At 39.5% G+C, this 16993-nt stretch overlaps 1 protein-coding gene across 4 annotated transcripts in view; it reads left to right on the top strand.

Moving 5' to 3' along the window:
- Window positions 1-16993, top strand: part of Kit (KIT proto-oncogene, receptor tyrosine kinase) — a 79876-nt gene that overhangs the window by 36847 nt on the left and 26036 nt on the right. For 2 of the 4 annotated variants that reach the window (XM_020183421.2, XM_020183419.2), the window contains exons 3-7: window positions 1390-1671; window positions 2810-2946; window positions 7039-7207; window positions 11313-11502; window positions 13545-13660. In XM_020183421.2, coding sequence (XP_020039010.2) covers window positions 1390-1671; window positions 2810-2946; window positions 7039-7207; window positions 11313-11502; window positions 13545-13660 — 894 coding nt within the window. Of the gene's footprint in view, window positions 1-1389; window positions 1672-2809; window positions 2947-7035; window positions 7208-11312; window positions 11503-13544; window positions 13661-16993 lie in introns of all 4 variants that reach the window. The other 2 variants (XM_020183420.2, XM_074042222.1) reach the window with 1 other exon arrangement.

Genomic DNA, 16993 nt, shown 5'->3' with positions numbered 1-16993 from the left:
AATGCTGACTGATGTAAGATGTTTGGTACTTAAGTGATCTTTGCCACAGTGATGAAGGAAAGCCAGGCATTGTTAGAAGAGCTTGATTCTGATGACTGAGAAATTGTTCCCATCATAGTTTGACCATGGGAATTTTCTTAATCAAAATTAAATGATGAAACAGAGCTATATTTCAATAATGTCAAATTCATTTTAATGGGACAGCTGATTTCCAGATGGAAAGGACAGTTTTAAAACAGAATTTCAGTGTAATCTGTGGGCCCACTCACTTATCTATGTGATTACACAATCAGGGGTGGCATCCTATGGTGTCTATGGGACACACAAGTTTGTCTTTGCTTATGTGAGAGCCTCAGCTGTCAGAGCCTTTCCTTGTCTGTGCCTGGTGTCCTGACAATGATGTATAATAGTGTTGGTCCCCTTCCACTCACAAGCATGCTGGCTTAGGCAGTAAAATCTGCTATGGCATTCCTGAAAGTTACAAGCTCTTGAAATGCATTTGAAATTATTTGCTGACCAGAAGTTACATTATGTATTTCTTTCAAGGAACATGAAAGAGTGAGGCCCATAGTCACTTGGGGTGGGTGGTCTGATGAGGGTTTTCTAGAGTCTCTTCAGAAACTGAACAATCCTAGGCATGGCAGCTCTGGGAAGGGCCCCACCCAGAGGAGTTGAGAGGAAGGCACACCTTTCTCTGCTCTAAGAAGGAAATATCAGACTGGCTTATTCTCAGCTGATGCTCCTAGGGTATTACCTGTTGTAGAAAAAGAATAACTGTTTTAATAAAGTGTTCTCAGGGTTTTCAGAGCTCAAATTTTGGTACCAGTCAGATCTGGGTTTGGGTTCTGCACAGTGTCAGGGCATGTCACTTGAGAATTATCATTTTGAGGTCTCAGCTTCTTCATCCACAAAATATCAGTGATACAGGTGGAGACATCCCTAATGCAGAAATCTGAAATCAGAAATCTTTTGAGCACTATGACACTGGAAACATTTTAGGGTTTACATCCTTTACTGGTAACGTCTATGCTATGCAAATACTCCAAAGTTGAAAAAAAAAAGAAAACCTTCCAAAATTTTAAATGCTTCTGGTCCCAAGCATCTCAGATGAGAGACAGTCTGTACTACTGATCCCTGAGAAATGTTTTAAACATTAAATGAGAGAACACGTGTAATGGTCCACTGTTAGTACCCGACACATGCGTAATTAAATGTTCTCTCTTATTAGTTAGTACTATTTGGATAGGTTTTGCTTTTGCTTGCATAGAAACAAGTCATTTGGGCCCCCCAGGATCGCTGTCACATAAAGCAACATCTGAGCTCTTTGTAAAATGTTCTCAGTGTCTATAACCGACCCTCTAAGACTACTCACTTTTGATGTGTCCGTAGATCCTGCCAGGCTTTTCCTCGTTGGCCTTCCCTTGTATGGGAAAGAAGACAATGACACGCTGGTCCGCTGTCCACTGACTGACCCAGAGGTGACCAATTACACCCTCAGGGAATGTGAGGGGAAGTCTCTCCCCAAGGACCTGACGTTTGTCCCTGACCCCAAGGCTGGCATCACAATCAGAAATGTGAAACGTGTCTATCATCGGCTGTGTTTCCGGTGTGCTGCTGAACGGGCCGGCAAGCTGGTGTTGTCAGACAGATTTGTCCTGAAAGTGAGGGCAGGTAAGGTCCCTTCCTTACGTCTTTTGGTGGCCTGTTCATCTAGATGACCTCTCTTACTGGCCTCCCTTAGGGGAGTGATCAGGCTCTTGATTAGTTTACCACCCCCCCACACACACACCAAATAATGCCAGGTGCTTGTGAATTCATTTCACATTCGCAGCCCCTAGTGACTTCATGATGGTTGCTGGCTAAGGTGGGCGTGTCTGCCATAGATTGACATTTACAACATACTGGGATGGTCATTAAACCTGCTGGCTTAGGGCATCCCAAGGAGGATAATTACCTCAGGTGTTCCAGCAAGCTTTAATCATACTATTTAAAAAGATTAGTCTACAAGTGATTCCGTCTTCAGTTCAGTATTGACATGGGAATTGACTTTCTCTTTAGCGATTGATTTTGATGCATTCTCAAACTATGGGAGATCTGAGAAGGAAAGTATCAACTGACTGTGGACTGTTATTATTGTGACATTATGTGGGATTTTTCAGTAGCCGGAAGGTAATCTAGGTTTTATATCTGAGATTATTTAATTTAGCAATTGAGTACAGTTTATTTATTAAAGGCTTTTGAAAAAGTATGCTCATGGAAATTAAGAAAAATTTGATTAGTTTAGAATGCGGGATTTTTGGAAGCAAGCATGGTATTATTTATCTAGTGCATGAGAAAGATGGCTATTGGTTAAAAGAATGCAATTACTTGTAAGTCACATTCCCTGAAATCATCAAGGTTGTCTCATGTTACAAGTGCTTCACTGGCTGGAGGCAAGGCTCAAGCACCTGCTTAGCAAGTGGGGAAGCCCTGAGTTCAAACCCTAGTACTATCAAAAAAACAAAAAACAAAGTTGCTTCATTGTGCTAGGGTTTCTACCTGATTTAAAAAAGCAATTTCCAGAAGCATTATAATCTCATAGTAGACATTCCTGTATTTTCACTGACTATAATACATTTACTTAAAGGATGCATGATTTAATTGCTGGTATTTTCAGGTAAGAAATAAAGCAGATACCTTAGTACCATACTTTGTATTTTACTTAAAAGATAATGAAGCTGTGTACATTTGAGGGGGAAAAAAAGAGGCAAGTTAAAATTTCATGCTATAATCAAGCTAATTATTTGAGCCATATTTTTTAAAATTCTAGCCATCAAAGCTATACCAGTTGTGTCAGTGTCCAAATCCAGCTATCTTCTTAGAGAAGGGGAGGTATTTACAGTGGCGTGCACAATAAAAGACGTGTCTACTTCTGTGGGCTCCATGTGGATAAAGGAGAATGGTCAGGTGAGTGAGTTGTTTCCTTTACTGTCTCAATCTCTTCTTCCCTCCTCCTCCTCCTCCTCCTCCTCCGGGGAGCATCCTGGGGTGACTCCACTGGAATGCCTATCCGATTGCAATGCCCCTGAGCGCACTCAGGTGTATACTCACCCTCCTGTACTTCCACATACACATTTATTTTTATTGGCAAACAACTGCCTTGTAAATTTATTTTGAGAAAGTTAGACTGACATCAGCCTCATCTTGTTATTTAACACTTGTTTTTTTTGAATGAGTTTAGTAGGGAAATTTTTCAAAAAGAATGATTGACAGCATAAATGTCTTAAATGAAAATTACTGTACTGCTCAGTCAGGCCAGCTTACTTAAGATAGTAGAAGGTTTCCAGTTTCTCCCCTCCATATTTATGAAGAATAAATGGTGTCAAATACAAACCAGAAAGCTTTTCTGTCCTCCAGAATAGCCTAACATGTGAGAGGTGGGTTATGTTTTGTGTGGCCCTGATTCTCTCCTTGGAGGCTGGTTACCTGAGATGAGGTTGTAATGGTTTTCTATTTGTTTTAGTTGCTATTAATAAAATGGTTATCTTTAGTCTGAAACAGCTGGACATATTTAGGTTCTCATTCATTTAACAAATGTGTTTTTAATGCCTAGATGTTAGATACCATGTTGGGCATATTTTAAAATTAAACAAATTTTAGCTAGGAATTATTTGCTTATTTGTTTTGCAGAGCTAATGATTACACCCAGGGCCTTGTGTATGTGAGGTAAGGGACCTACCGTTGAGTACACCCCCTGCCAATTTTAGCCAGATTTATTTGAAGTTTTTTCTCTCTCTAAATGCTCATATTAGTAACAAGGTTTATTACATTGTCTTAATTTTCCTTTAAAGTTCCCATTGACAGAATTTTAAGTATTTTAAAAAATAATCTTGGCTGTCTAGTTAACTAGCTGCCAGCATTTCTTTCCACTATACATGTATGTATAAATTACACTGGAAAAAAGAAATACTATATTTTACTCCTCCTCACGTCCTGTGTCCAACACTGGCAATTTCATGCCATTTAAGGAATTATTTGTTAAATAACCATGATGATTGGCACAATGCAAAGTCATGGAATTGGTATTCACGGAGACCTGCAGTGGATGCTCTCTTGCTAAATGAAGCCTGCCGTTGGCCTCTGGAATAAATTGTACTGGAGATTTGTTCTCTCAAGCCAGTGGCTTAGAGAAACAAGTTTTAGTTTTTATATACTATAATGTAATAAACATCATAACTTATGTATGGACATTTTGATTGTACAGAGTACAATACCATATTCATTGGCTTTCTATAATCCTTGGTTTCAGATGAAAGAACAATTTAGACTCTGTGTGTATGTGTGTGTGTTTGGGCCTCTGTATAACATGGAAATTAGCCTTTTTGAGACAGAGAAATTAAATTGCCCCAGGCGGTTTTCTTCTGAACCATTCCCAATTAATCCACTGACGCTGGTAGCGGAGCTTTTAGTGTGAGGAGCTCTTTGGGGAAGTCCCAGTGTGCACCTCCAAGGGTTAAAGAAAACCAAATCACATGCAAACAATATGGAGTGTGTGAGTTGCAGATGGGGTCCTGGCTCTCTGCCAAGGTTCACCCATGCATCTTTTATTGACATCCTTTGGCTTAATCTGGAATTCTGTTAGCACTATCACATTATTTTAAACATCCATAATGTTTGATCCTGACCATTTAGAGTAACTTTAACTCACAATGAAATTTAGGGTAAAACGAGGTTTGAGAGTTGTCACAATTACTTTGTTTAAGCATGAGAGGGTCTTAGAGTTTATTCATCACTCATTAATCTTGATCAGCTTTTCTAGTGTTTCTGAACACTAGTTTTTTTACTTACTTTTAATTGTGAGCTTGACAGCATCCTAAACTATGAGCTTTGGTTTTGGATGTTGCTATCAGTCACTTAACAGCCAAGTTGTTCCATCCAGCACCCACCAACTAGTTCAGTGTTCCTGCTTGCTGCCCTATTGTGGACTTTCAGGTTCTTGAAAGAAGAGGAGGGAAGGTACTTTCAGTCTAGAATACAGTATGCTATCTATCCATGGTCACTCTGCTTTTGGAGAGAAGTCTAAGAAGCAGAGACCTGGGAAAGGCCAGTGTGGAAATGTCACTTTGTGGTTGCAGTCTTTTTGCCTCTCTGCCATACACTGAAGTGGCAGATTTTTACCAGTTATTTGAAGGGGTAGCTTCAAATCTCCATAGCGTTCCACAGCGGAAAGGCCTTCAAAGACTCACTCGTTCCCTTGCACCTTTCTAAACAAAAGTTGTTTTGTTTGACTTGCCCAAGAGCTCATAGTTAACAGCAAAGCAGGTTCCTCTTTTTTTTTTTTATTCACCTTTGGCAGTCAACTGTTAGGTGTGCTTATTTTGATGTCAAAAAATTTCCAAAAAGTTGGGTTGGGATGTAGCTCAGTGGTAGATTGCTTACCTGGCATGTGCATGGCCCTGGGTTCAGTCCATAGCACTGAAAAAAAGTTCCTAAGTTATCATTGACAGTAGAAGAAAAAAGAGAAATAGGTATAATCCCATGTTTGTGGTTAAAACTGATTTGTAATCAAAGTATGTGTGCCTCCAGTGTAATGTAAACTTTCCTCAAAGGCACATTATAAAAAGTTAAAAACCAGTAAAATTAGTTTTAATTACATGTCTTATTTGGCCCAGTGTATCCAAAGCTGTTAGCATTTCATCCTATAATTAACATAAAGGTTATTTATAAGGTATGTTGCATTTTTATGCTATGTCATTAAAACCTGGGACATGTTTCTGTATATTTCTAAGATAACTTGTACTGCATTTCAAGTGCTCTATGGTCACAAGTGGCCAGTCTATAAATGCTATATAGCCTATAGTTTCTTCAAATTTCTTTTGTTTCTTTCTTCGTGCATCTGTATTATCACATGGTTGCAATTTCAAGGTATTCTCAATTTATGCTTTTCAAGTAATATAAACATTTCTTTTATTTTCTGCATTTCCAGAATTTTTATTGCTGTCTATACCTGACATGCATTTAGAGTGCTTCGAGTTTTCACTGCAGTCAACGTGCAGGAACTTTTGCTTCTGTTAAGTTACTTCCTTGAGATACATTTGCTGGAGTTGCCAGAGGCTATGAGCATCTTGCTAAGCTGTTTTCCAGAAGGATCATTATGATTGACAACACTGACCAATGGTCTAACTCTTAGGGCCACCATTGCCTAGCCAATGAATCACCCTTGATCTTGATCTTTGTCATACCAGTTCCTGTTTGCTTTCTTTTTCAGTTTTTTCCATTATAATAGGAATATATGCATGTTACAGAAAATTTGGAAAATGCAGAAAACTATATTTGACTCTGCTTAATCTTTTCAATAGAGTACTGTTATTTATATTATGCCTTTCCTTGGTATTTTAAATGCAAGCAGTCTCTCCATGTCTTTTCTGCAGACAGATAATAAGTTTGGGATGGTTATACCTCAACAGTACATTCATAGCCTTTTTTGTTCAGTTCATGTTTAAAGAGCTTGGTCCTTCCTGTCTCACCTCTCTTGCAGAGCTTTCAGAATTGTCAGAATTCTGCCAGTTAGGAACTGTAGGATGAACTTCCAAGTTAGTTGTAGACATTCTGATTTGATTTTTATTTCCGCAGATACAAAATGCTAATAAAATAGAATGTTATTGTTATTAGTGATGTATTTTCTTTGAACTGTTGGGATCCAGGACATAACAAAATGTCAATGTAGTAAGTATGCTGACTCATTGTAAAATATCAGTACCCTGTAATATTTCTTCAATAGTAACTTTTCAAATGTAATACGCAGAGAATTCGGAATTAATTTTCCTGGTTTTTTCCCAGTCATTAATAATAACTATCTTTCAATATAATCCTGTAACATGAAGGGTTCCAATGACAGCCTTGTCACGATGTTGTATCATTCCTACTTCAGTAGTGTATAATGAATGCTAATATGGAGAAGTTAATTGCTGCTATTTTTAATTTAGGAAAGCTCCTGAATATAAATTGTATGGTAATCTTTGATTTTTTTTTTTTCCCCTCTTTTTCTGAAATCAGAAGACTAAAGCACAGGTAAAACGTAATAGCTGGCACCGGGGTGACTTTGATTATGAGCGCCAGGAAACCTTGACTATCAGCTCAGCAAGAGTTAATGACTCTGGAGTGTTCATGTGTTATGCCAATAATACTTTTGGATCAGCAAATGTCACAACAACCTTGAAAGTAGTAGGTAAATATCTCTATGGGAACGTATAAACTACTGGCAATAGTGAAAGAAGAAATTACTAGATAGTTGCCTTTTTATGCTAATGGAATTCTTAGAACAGATTCTTAAGAATTTTATTATCACCGAATGAATGAATATTATCAAGCCCTGTAGCCTTTTGCAGCTAGAACACAACAGCAAATCCTACCAGCTTAGCAGAAGATAGTGGAAAACTGTTACTGAAATTTCACCCTGTCTGTCTTTGTGATACTTACCTTCCCTCCTCACCAAAAAAAAGTGTAAGTTGAGCTTTTTCTAAACTTTTAGTCCTTGCTCAATGACTTGAGTTTGGAACTGATTGTTGACTTCCTTTGTCAAGAAGCACAAAGGCTTGGAACCTGGAGTACTTCTCTGATTCATTTGGTAGGACTCTCTGCTTTTTGGTTCATTATTTTGTTACTTTGGGGCCCTAATTCAGTTGTGGTATGAGGTAAATTGGGCTTTCCCCACCTTGTAGTTTGCCTCCACCTCAGCCTAGTCTGCAGCTTTAAAGATTATACCATAATCCTTCAGGAAGAAGGGCTACTGGGCCATGGGGCATTGGTCTATACAGCTCAGCCTTAGAGCTGGTGCTCTACCCCCTGAGCCCATCATGTCTGCTGTGCAGTTGGTTCAGCCTCGTCTTCCCTACTGTAGAAATCCACTAAGAATTCATTTTTCAAGCTTCTACTTAAAGAGAGCAGAGGGAAGTGACTTCCTTGATGTTTTTGATTTACTGAGAAGGATATAAATTGCTTTTAAATTATGTCATTCATACTTTTTTGACCTTCTGAGTATTATTGAAATTTCATCTATTTTCCTGTTTTTAAAAAAAATTTTTCCTAATGGAAAGTATCTCAATAGACTGAACACAGAAAACACGCCTCCCTTGAAATTACAGAGTTAGCACACAGAAAGTGTACCACTTTGTCCCCAAACGTGGTTGTGAACCATTTATTAATTTTAATAGAAGGCTATGCTTTTAAAATATTAAACTCCATAAGCACTAATTTGCTAAGTTGATTAGGGAGCATGTTGATATATCATCTTCAGCTCCAGAAAGCAATTAGAAAGGATGTTTTGAGCTTATTGTTAAATGTAATCAGATTTTAAAAATCCATTCATCAATTTCCAAGAATCATAAATGTGTGACTGGAAAGTCTTGTGGCTATGCAATCTGAATCTAGTTTTGTATTGTTTCAGGAGTGGGGTGGGGTGGGACCAGATCAGGAAGAGATAAAGGGGACAGTTACTTTTTAGGGAGTAGGGCTAGAATTTGGATATAACCTGGAGTGGGAGGGAGACTAAGGCTTTGGCACCATTCTGACGAAATGTTTACATACATGCATACATACATATGCACACAGATGTTTAAGCTGCAGACAGTTCAGTTGTGTAACTTGATATTAAAGGCTACATATAGATATTAAAAAGTTGCTCTTGCGGAGCAAATGAACATGATTTGTCTTCTCACAGTTACCTTTTTTTGAGCAGCTAGAATCTGACCTGGTTTTGAGGTCAGGGCTCTGTTCCTTTATTTTCTGATGCACCCTCCTTTTTAATTTTACCTATATTTTCTCCTCCCACAGATGGGGAAAGGAGAAAAGGCAGATTCTTCTGACGTGTCAAGCATAGAGTTTGCACTTGATTAAATGTTAACATCTTACCAATTTCTTAATGCAGAAGAAAAAAATATATACTTATTTTATAACAAGTTGGGTGGAGTTCTTCAATTCTTTATGTTATAGCAACCCAGGCAGAATTCTAATAATTCTTACATTTCATGAATTTGAAGTTCGTTCTGCTATAAGATGTAACCCGTGAACTGGGGTTGTGGCTAAAGTGGTAGAGCACTTGCCTAGTAAGTGCGAGGCCCTGAGTTCAAATCACAGCACCACCAAACTAAATAATAAATAAAAGAAGATGTGACCCTATATTGAGAAAAATAGACTACAGCAAACCTAGGAGGAGTTAAGTATTTTATATATGATATTTATGAGAGAAGTAATTTCAGTGCAAATATTGTTGTTTGAAATATCTGGATATCTTGCATTGTATATTATCTGAATTTATGACCTCAAAAATCTGAAAACTTAATAAAACCTATAGATTAGAGCATTTATTCCCTTAAAATTAATCTTAATTGACTTATAGATCGGCAAAGGGTAAATCATTTATGATTTTGGTATTGAACAAGGAAAGAGTTTTCATCTCTCTCAGATCTTTATTTTGGGTGATTTGTTTATTCTCACCTGAAAAATCCTTTTTTAATTGGTACAATACACAAGGAACAATCAAATTTGTGTTTTTTATTTTGAACATATAGGAAACTAAAATATAGCAGTCTTATGTGGAACTTCAAACCATTTAACCAGATAGCATAAAAATGAATGATAATTTAAAACTTTATAAGTGGTTTTAAAAGCTTAAAAAGGACTAGAAGAATGAAATTAAAACTTTTTAAAGCCCCATTAACTTGATGTAACCATTTTAAAGATTTTTTTGGGTATATTGCTTATATTTTGTACATAAGAGTTTTAATCATGCATACAATTTTATTCATAGTTTCACTTGCTCTTACTTGAAAGCAAAGGCTCTAGTATACTATAGGAAAAGAGCCTGCCTTGGCTTCTCTTAGACCTGTGCTCAAGTCTAGGCTCTGCTATATAGCCTGCAAGCCAAATAGGGATCATCTATTTTATCTATAAATTACAGTTTACAAGTTCAGTCTGTACACCAGAGGTTATCTGTCTACAACTTCTTTTCTACACTTCTTGCAGTATTGTCATAAAAGCAAATACAGTTATTCAAAAAAATGTATACTGCCTAGGGCAGTTCTTAGCACATATTAAACATTCCATAAATTGTGACTATAAAAATAATATTGGCAATTATTTACTGCTCCTTTTCAAGGTCTTATGCATTATTATATAATGTGTATGTGTGCAGGTGTTGCTGGGGATCGAACCCAGGGCCTCACCCATTCTAGACCTACCTTCTACCACTGAGCTACACCCAAGGGCTGTAGTTTTTAACCAATTTTCTATTTTGTCATTAAAAATTTTTTATAGCTAATGTAAATGGCACTTGTTTTTCTGTCTCTCTACTCTACTTTGAGTTTTTTAGGATTTCAAACAAATTATAAGATTAGATTTAAAAATAGATAATTTTAAGAAATCTATATTGGTAAGTGCTCCGTAACTGAGCTGTGCCAGTTCACAGTGTAATTCAGTGTGCTACTTTTATCACACTTGCAAGCTTCTTGGGTTTATTTTAAATTAGTTGTGCTATTTTTAATAAGTAAAAAGTATATTTTAATTACTGGTTTAGCTAAACACTTTATAATGACCTTTTTTTCCTTGCCTGAATTTTAAAAAGTTTATGTATTCAAATTTGTTTTTTAAGATACTTTTCTTCTGTTGCTTCCAAAATGCCTCAAAACATTTCCCCCGTCCTTTCTTTTTTTTTTTTTCAGTCTCATTACGTAGCCCAGGCTGGCCTCACACTTGTGATCCTCCTGTCTCAGACTCACTAGTGCTGGGATTACAAGTGGGCCTCACGGTGCCCTCTCCTCAGAAGTCTGACAGCAGTTAAAAATACAGTTTGTTGAAGTGCTATCTTTGATTGCTCAGTGATACATGGTATGATAAGACATACGTTTATTTTTCTTTAAATGCAAAATGAGATTTTCATCATTAGGACTCTGCTCTGTCTTGACTTAGGACACTTTCTCATTGCCTACACAATTCTGTTGGATCTGGATGTGGCTATTAGTCCAAGTGTCTTTTCACTTCATAAACATCAGCACTAGTGGATTTAGAAGACCTTTGAAACAGTGGTAGATCATTGGGAGAACTGCTTACAACACAGAGAGGGAGAGACACTTTCCCGTGTGTGTTCCTCACCACCATACGGTAGTGATTTGGCAAGAGCAAAGTGAAGGGTAGCATGCCTACTTCACATTCTCTCGCTGGTTTGTTGCCAGTTAATACTGGGAGCTAGTCAGTCTCTTTAAGATGTGGTTGTGATTTTTTTGTTGTTGTTCAGACAGTTGGGGCTAACAATTTCTATCTCATTCTGTTATAATTAGATAAAGGATTCATTAATATCTCCTCCATGATGAATACCACAATATTTGTAAACGATGGAGAAAATGTAGATTTGATTGTTGAATACGAGTCTTACCCCCAACCTGAGCACCTACAGTGGAAATATATGAACAGGACCTCCACCAATAAATGGGAGAATAACCCCAAGACTAAGAACGAAAGTAACATCAGGTAAGAAAGGGACCTGGCCTTGCGGGTTCCCCACCTGCCCATCTCCCACTGGCTGCCCAGGTCCTGTTTCTCTGACATTCTATCACATGAGAAGACATCAGGTAAGAAAGCCTAGGGCTTCCTCTTGAGTCCTCATCTGAATATCCCTTTTGCTGTGTGCAAGTGTGCACACACACACACACTGCACACACGCAAGTCTCTGCTTCGGTGTTCTCATTTGTAAAATGGAAGTATGTCTCTCCTAGAGTTCTCAGGATAGCCCAGCATGTATCCAGTACACACAGTAAATAACTCTCTTCAGATATAAAGCAGTTAGTACCTTTACTTGCTTCTTAAAACTCTAAGGAAATTAAAAAGCATTGAGTAACTTTGGGCCAGTCAGTGAAGTCAGGTACTTTTATATCATTACTCTTACTTGATCCTCAAAACAATTTAATAGTAGCAATAATATGTTTCTTTTCTTTTTGAGATAGGGTCTCACTATGAGGCCCAGGCTGGCCTCAAACTTGAGATCTTCTCTGAGTACTTAGAGTACAGGTGTGCACTACCATGTCTGGCTGGTAAAACTTTACATATGCTGCATGTGCTTTTCTTTCTGTCACCCATGATTCTAAGTACCTTATGTATATCAACTTGCTAATTTCAGTCCTCACAAACCTATGTGTAGGCACTCACTTTCCCCATTTTTATGGAAGGGGAGGCTGGGTACACAGGGGTGAAGTACATTGACGAAGATTGAATGACTAATAAGGGGCAGGCACCTGGGTAGAGTTTGTGTGTTATTTCAGTCAGGAGCCAATGGCTGTTGGAAGATTGTGGGTGCAAAGAGACAGTGCCCTGGGCCAAGGACTAAGGTTGAATGGAAATGGATGGATTTGGGAGGTGCCGGGGTGATGAATGGCATAGGAAAGGGAGGGGGGAGCTGAATATGCGGTTAGGTTGGGATCTTGAGTGGAAATGTCCACTTGACTTAGGTCAAGTTCCCTGACACAGGGATTATGAGGCTAGGGATTTAGCAAGGAGAGAGAAACATGTCAGGGAGTAGGGGAAGTAACCATGTAAGTAAGGGTGTGTGTGTGTTGTGTCGGGGGATATCCTTTGGGGAGGTCTGTGCACTGGGCTTTTGTACCTCCCCATGGCAGTCACTCACAGATGCAGGCTTAGTGGGCTGTCACTTTCTCAGTGGGTCTAAGTGTGTAGGTGTCAGGTGGGCCAAAGGTGGGAATACCGCACTTGCAGCAGGGGTGCATAGGAGGCACAGGACCGAGCCATCAGCGCAAGAGGCCAAGATGGGAGCAAGCAGCAAATGGTTTAGGGCAAGAGAACGAGTTATCCCCTGTGCTGTGAGAGGAGAGTGACAATCACACTGCATTTGGAGAGTTGGCTATGGGCTACCAAAGACACACATCCACATGGGGGCCAATGCAGGAATTCACTTGAGGTTGTGTGGTACCCAGTCTATACCACTATATCTTGTGTCCCTGAAGTAGAGCAAAAGTTTGAATGGTGGATACTTTGGGTGGTTCTGGGAAAAGACGCATGTGGGGTAGAAGGGGAACCAGGAAATTGTGGAACCACAGAAGCAAGGTAGGGGTGGTGCAGTACCTGGTGCTAAGTGCACCTGAAGGGTTTTATGAGGATGGAGGACCTGTGGATGCTGGCCAGGTTGGGGTTTCTCCAGGTGGGGGACATTAAAGCCAGGTGTGGCAGGTGAGTATAGAACACCTACAGAGGAAGGCTGAGAAAGCAGTGTGGACAGAGAAGGAAGTGGTCATGAGGGAGGCCCAGGACAGAGGGGAGAGGCTGCAGGCTCTCTGAGGTTGCCTGGATGGCTAGTAGGCCTTTCCCCACTCTCTTCTCACAGGGAGGGCATCCAGTGTGTGTGTGAGTGTGTTATTTGTCAGTATGGATTTTGTTACTACTGAGTTAAATAAGTTGTATTTTCCCCAAATAGGCATCTGTTTCTAGGTAGAAACTGAAAAAGACATGCCCTCCAGGGCAGGCTGTCCACAGGGGGTTGATTTATTGTCCTTTCTTTGTAGATATGTGAACAAACTTCACCTAACCAGATTAAAAGGGACCGAAGGAGGCACTTACACATTTCTCGTGGCTAACTCTGATGTCAATGCTTCAGTGACATTTAATGTTTACGTGAACAGTAAGTAAAACACAGGACTCCTTATCTTTTTAATTTTTTTATTATTGTAAGTTGAGGCTCGTGTCTGTAACAGCTGCAGAACTGTGTTCCTTGTGTGCTATGTAAATAATGTGTCATGATAATTTTGACCTTAACAAAGACCTCGTGGTCTGATGGTTAGAGGAGAAACCGATTTCTTGTCCTACATTTCAGTGGCCATGTGACCTTGTAGAAGTGGCACCAGTTCTGGGGGCTGCCTTTGAAGTAAACGGAGACATAGAAGTTGAAAATAACAGTAGTTCAAAAGCAAATGTATTTGGGAAACCAAATGTTGAGTGACAGCTGGGTTTTGGCATTGAGTGGGGGAAAGAGATGCTGTCCAACTCTGGCATGGTGTTTTTTCTGTTACGGTACTTCCTCTTTTCGGGTTGTGATACTATTTGTGTCTAGATTGTTCTCTCACTAAGATCAATGCAATATTGATTGGTCAAGCTCAGTGGGTCATCCCTGCACCCTGTGGGGGCAGTAACAGGTGCTTTGCAGGGGGGCTGTGTATGCTTGTTGGAACTTCACCAGAGTCCTGCACTGCTATGCCCCCTCCCCCGCCTTCCACCCCTTCAACTTCTTAGGGAAATGCCTGCACAGAGGCTGGAGCCAAGTGGATAGGAGCCCCAGCTAGAGCTTTGGCCAAGTGCAGGACTTCCTTGTGGCTCTGCTATGGGTCCAAACTGCATTTTCAAGGAAGGGTAGGCAGGTGTCCACCACACAGTTCCCACTAGAGACTCGGAGTTCCAAGGGGGTGGTCCAGTAAAAGACTGCAGAATTGGGACTCAACAAGGGACATACCCTAGAGAACAACTCTGTTTGTCCTCTGTGTGTTGGGGGACCAGAGGAGTGATGGGAACAAAGGCTGGGAACTCCTGCCCTGCCCTGAAGGAGCTACCTGCTGTGATTGGATATAATGATGTCATCTGACGCTGCAGCCCAGCCTGGGTGGTGGCCCAATCCTGTCTGGATAGGTTTTTGATTGCTAATCTAGAAGGTTTTGACTATATCAGCATTTCCAAAATTGTGCTCCCTGAATAAGATGTTAATATGAGTTGAGATAAAGAGGGTCACATGCATATAATGAAAAATAATTTTTTATTACCGGCCTTACTGGAATCCTTAATATGCTGATGTGTATTATGCTTCCCCAAAAGGGGGATCTGGGATGGAGCAAATCCTATACTTGTTTGGCCACAGTGGTCTCCCCTTCTGAGAGAGATGTTAATTAATATTTCAGTTCCTCAGAATAGTTTTGATTATTTGATATCATTGGCCCTCCATTCAGATATTTCTAGATTAATTCAAATGTTAATCAAAGGAGCTTAGGATATTACACATGGGCAAAATTATCTACTTCTGAAAAATCTTAATATTCAACTAATTTAAGAGATGACTGGAAAATCAGTATCCTTGCAAGTGTCATATGCAAATTGCTCCCGCAAAGCTGTATTCTGACTGTGGTAGGGCAGTTGGACTTCCACACTGTCTGTGGCAGAGGACTCTCCGCCCCCACTAAGAGACCCAGTTCATTGTGGATCAGTGCTTCTCGAAATACAGTGGAAACCAGTTACTAACGGATACACAGAATACTAACATGACCTTGTTTACTTATTAGACTCCAGACAAATAAAAGCTACTCTGTCCTACAGGTGGCCCCTTCTCAGTGTTGCTTCTCAGTTTCCTTGTCCTTCTCCTGTGGACATATAGGGCATGTGATGCACTGCACAGGCTCAGCAGATGGGAATTTTATAAGGTCAGGTGCTTTGGGTTTCTCTGTTTGCCTGGAATGCAGGCCAGAGGGACATTTAGATGCACCTCTTTCTCCTTATCTTCCTGCTTTCCACTGCCAGCATGTGACCTACCAGTGGGTCATGAGACATTGACCCCAGAAGGACATTTCTGGCTTTTCTCTGGGGAGCAGAATGGCTACCATTTTATTTACAAGGCTAATTTGCCAACCACAGGGTCAGTTATAATCACTTCTGCTAGGGAAGTCATGGCTCCTTTGAAACCAGATAAGATAAGCTATTCACTTCTAAAATGATCCCTCCCTGTTAGGAGGCCTGGGTCTCCAATACCTGCCAGTCTGGCTGTTGATTGAACTTCTGCTTCATCACGCTTAGGATACAGATGAGGATAAAGTAGGCTCTGCCCTCAAGGTTAAGCTCTTCAGGAAGTCTTTCCACTCATGTCAGTTTGTTACAAACACTAAACTGAGCACAGGCATTTATTCCAGGTACCTAACACCTTGGATTTCCAAATGCTTGAACAGAGCTAGCATTTTTATGTAACTGTCTGTCTCTTGTGAGCCATGTCTCAAATGCTTTGTACAGTTGTAGTTAGCTCATTCGTTGATTTTCATTTTTGGATTGAAGAAAAAATTTGCAGTTGCCAGTATTCGGAAAGATTTTTTTTATATTGGACTTTCAAATCAACAGCTAAAATCGTGTTAAAATTTCAAATTTGGAACAATTGTGTCTGTACTGACATTTTAGGTGAAGCAATTATGCACAGGTCTATGGTATGGTTTATTCTGCAAATAAGCTTAGCCCCAAGGGGGAAGGAATTATGTTTGCAAAAATTAGAATTAATAAAAGTCAAGATAATAAATGCAGAGGGTTGGTACAGAAATTCAGGCTGCCATTGACACTGACGCATAATTGCTTAATAGATTCAGCCATCAGAAATGCTAATGAAAAGTCCTGGGTTTGATTAAATGTTTGGTGCTTGAAAACTCCATTTGTTTTGTAAATTCCATAGGCAAATTTTCATATATTGAGTGGATAGGGTAGGGTGGGGGGTACAATCTTAATTCTTTATATGGGAAACTTAAAATATCATGATCATGTGAAGAGAACAAATAGCTAACATGTGAAGCTTGAAGGTGTCTTAATACTGGTTTTTAATTTCCCTAACCAAGCCATGATGTCCGTGGGCCTGTTAAACCAGCTCCATGACATTCAAAGAAGTTTCAGAGGCCAGGAGCTAGAACCCATCTGGCTTCTTTGAGTGGCACGTCCAGTGGAAACTGATGGGAGTTTTCGTTAAAAAACAAAACAACGAAAGTCAGTGAGTCTTTTCATCAAGTTAGTGTTAGCATAATTCTTGGAATTGCTTATTCAAGATGTACAGAGAAATCAAATTTTAGCTCTAGAAAGCTTGATACTGGTGATTTATTTTGCAAATGAAAACTGAGAGGAAAGAAGGGTTCTTAAAACTTAATAAACATCACTCCTTCCCAAATGTAGACACAAATGTCAGGAAGAAGTTACATCATTAGGATTCACAGCTAACCTGTATATCTAA

This window comes from Castor canadensis, chromosome 9 (genome assembly GCF_047511655.1).
Source record: "Castor canadensis chromosome 9, mCasCan1.hap1v2, whole genome shotgun sequence".
Taxonomy (NCBI): domain Eukaryota; kingdom Metazoa; phylum Chordata; class Mammalia; order Rodentia; family Castoridae; genus Castor; species Castor canadensis.
This window is presented reverse-complemented; position numbering and strand designations above follow the sequence as displayed.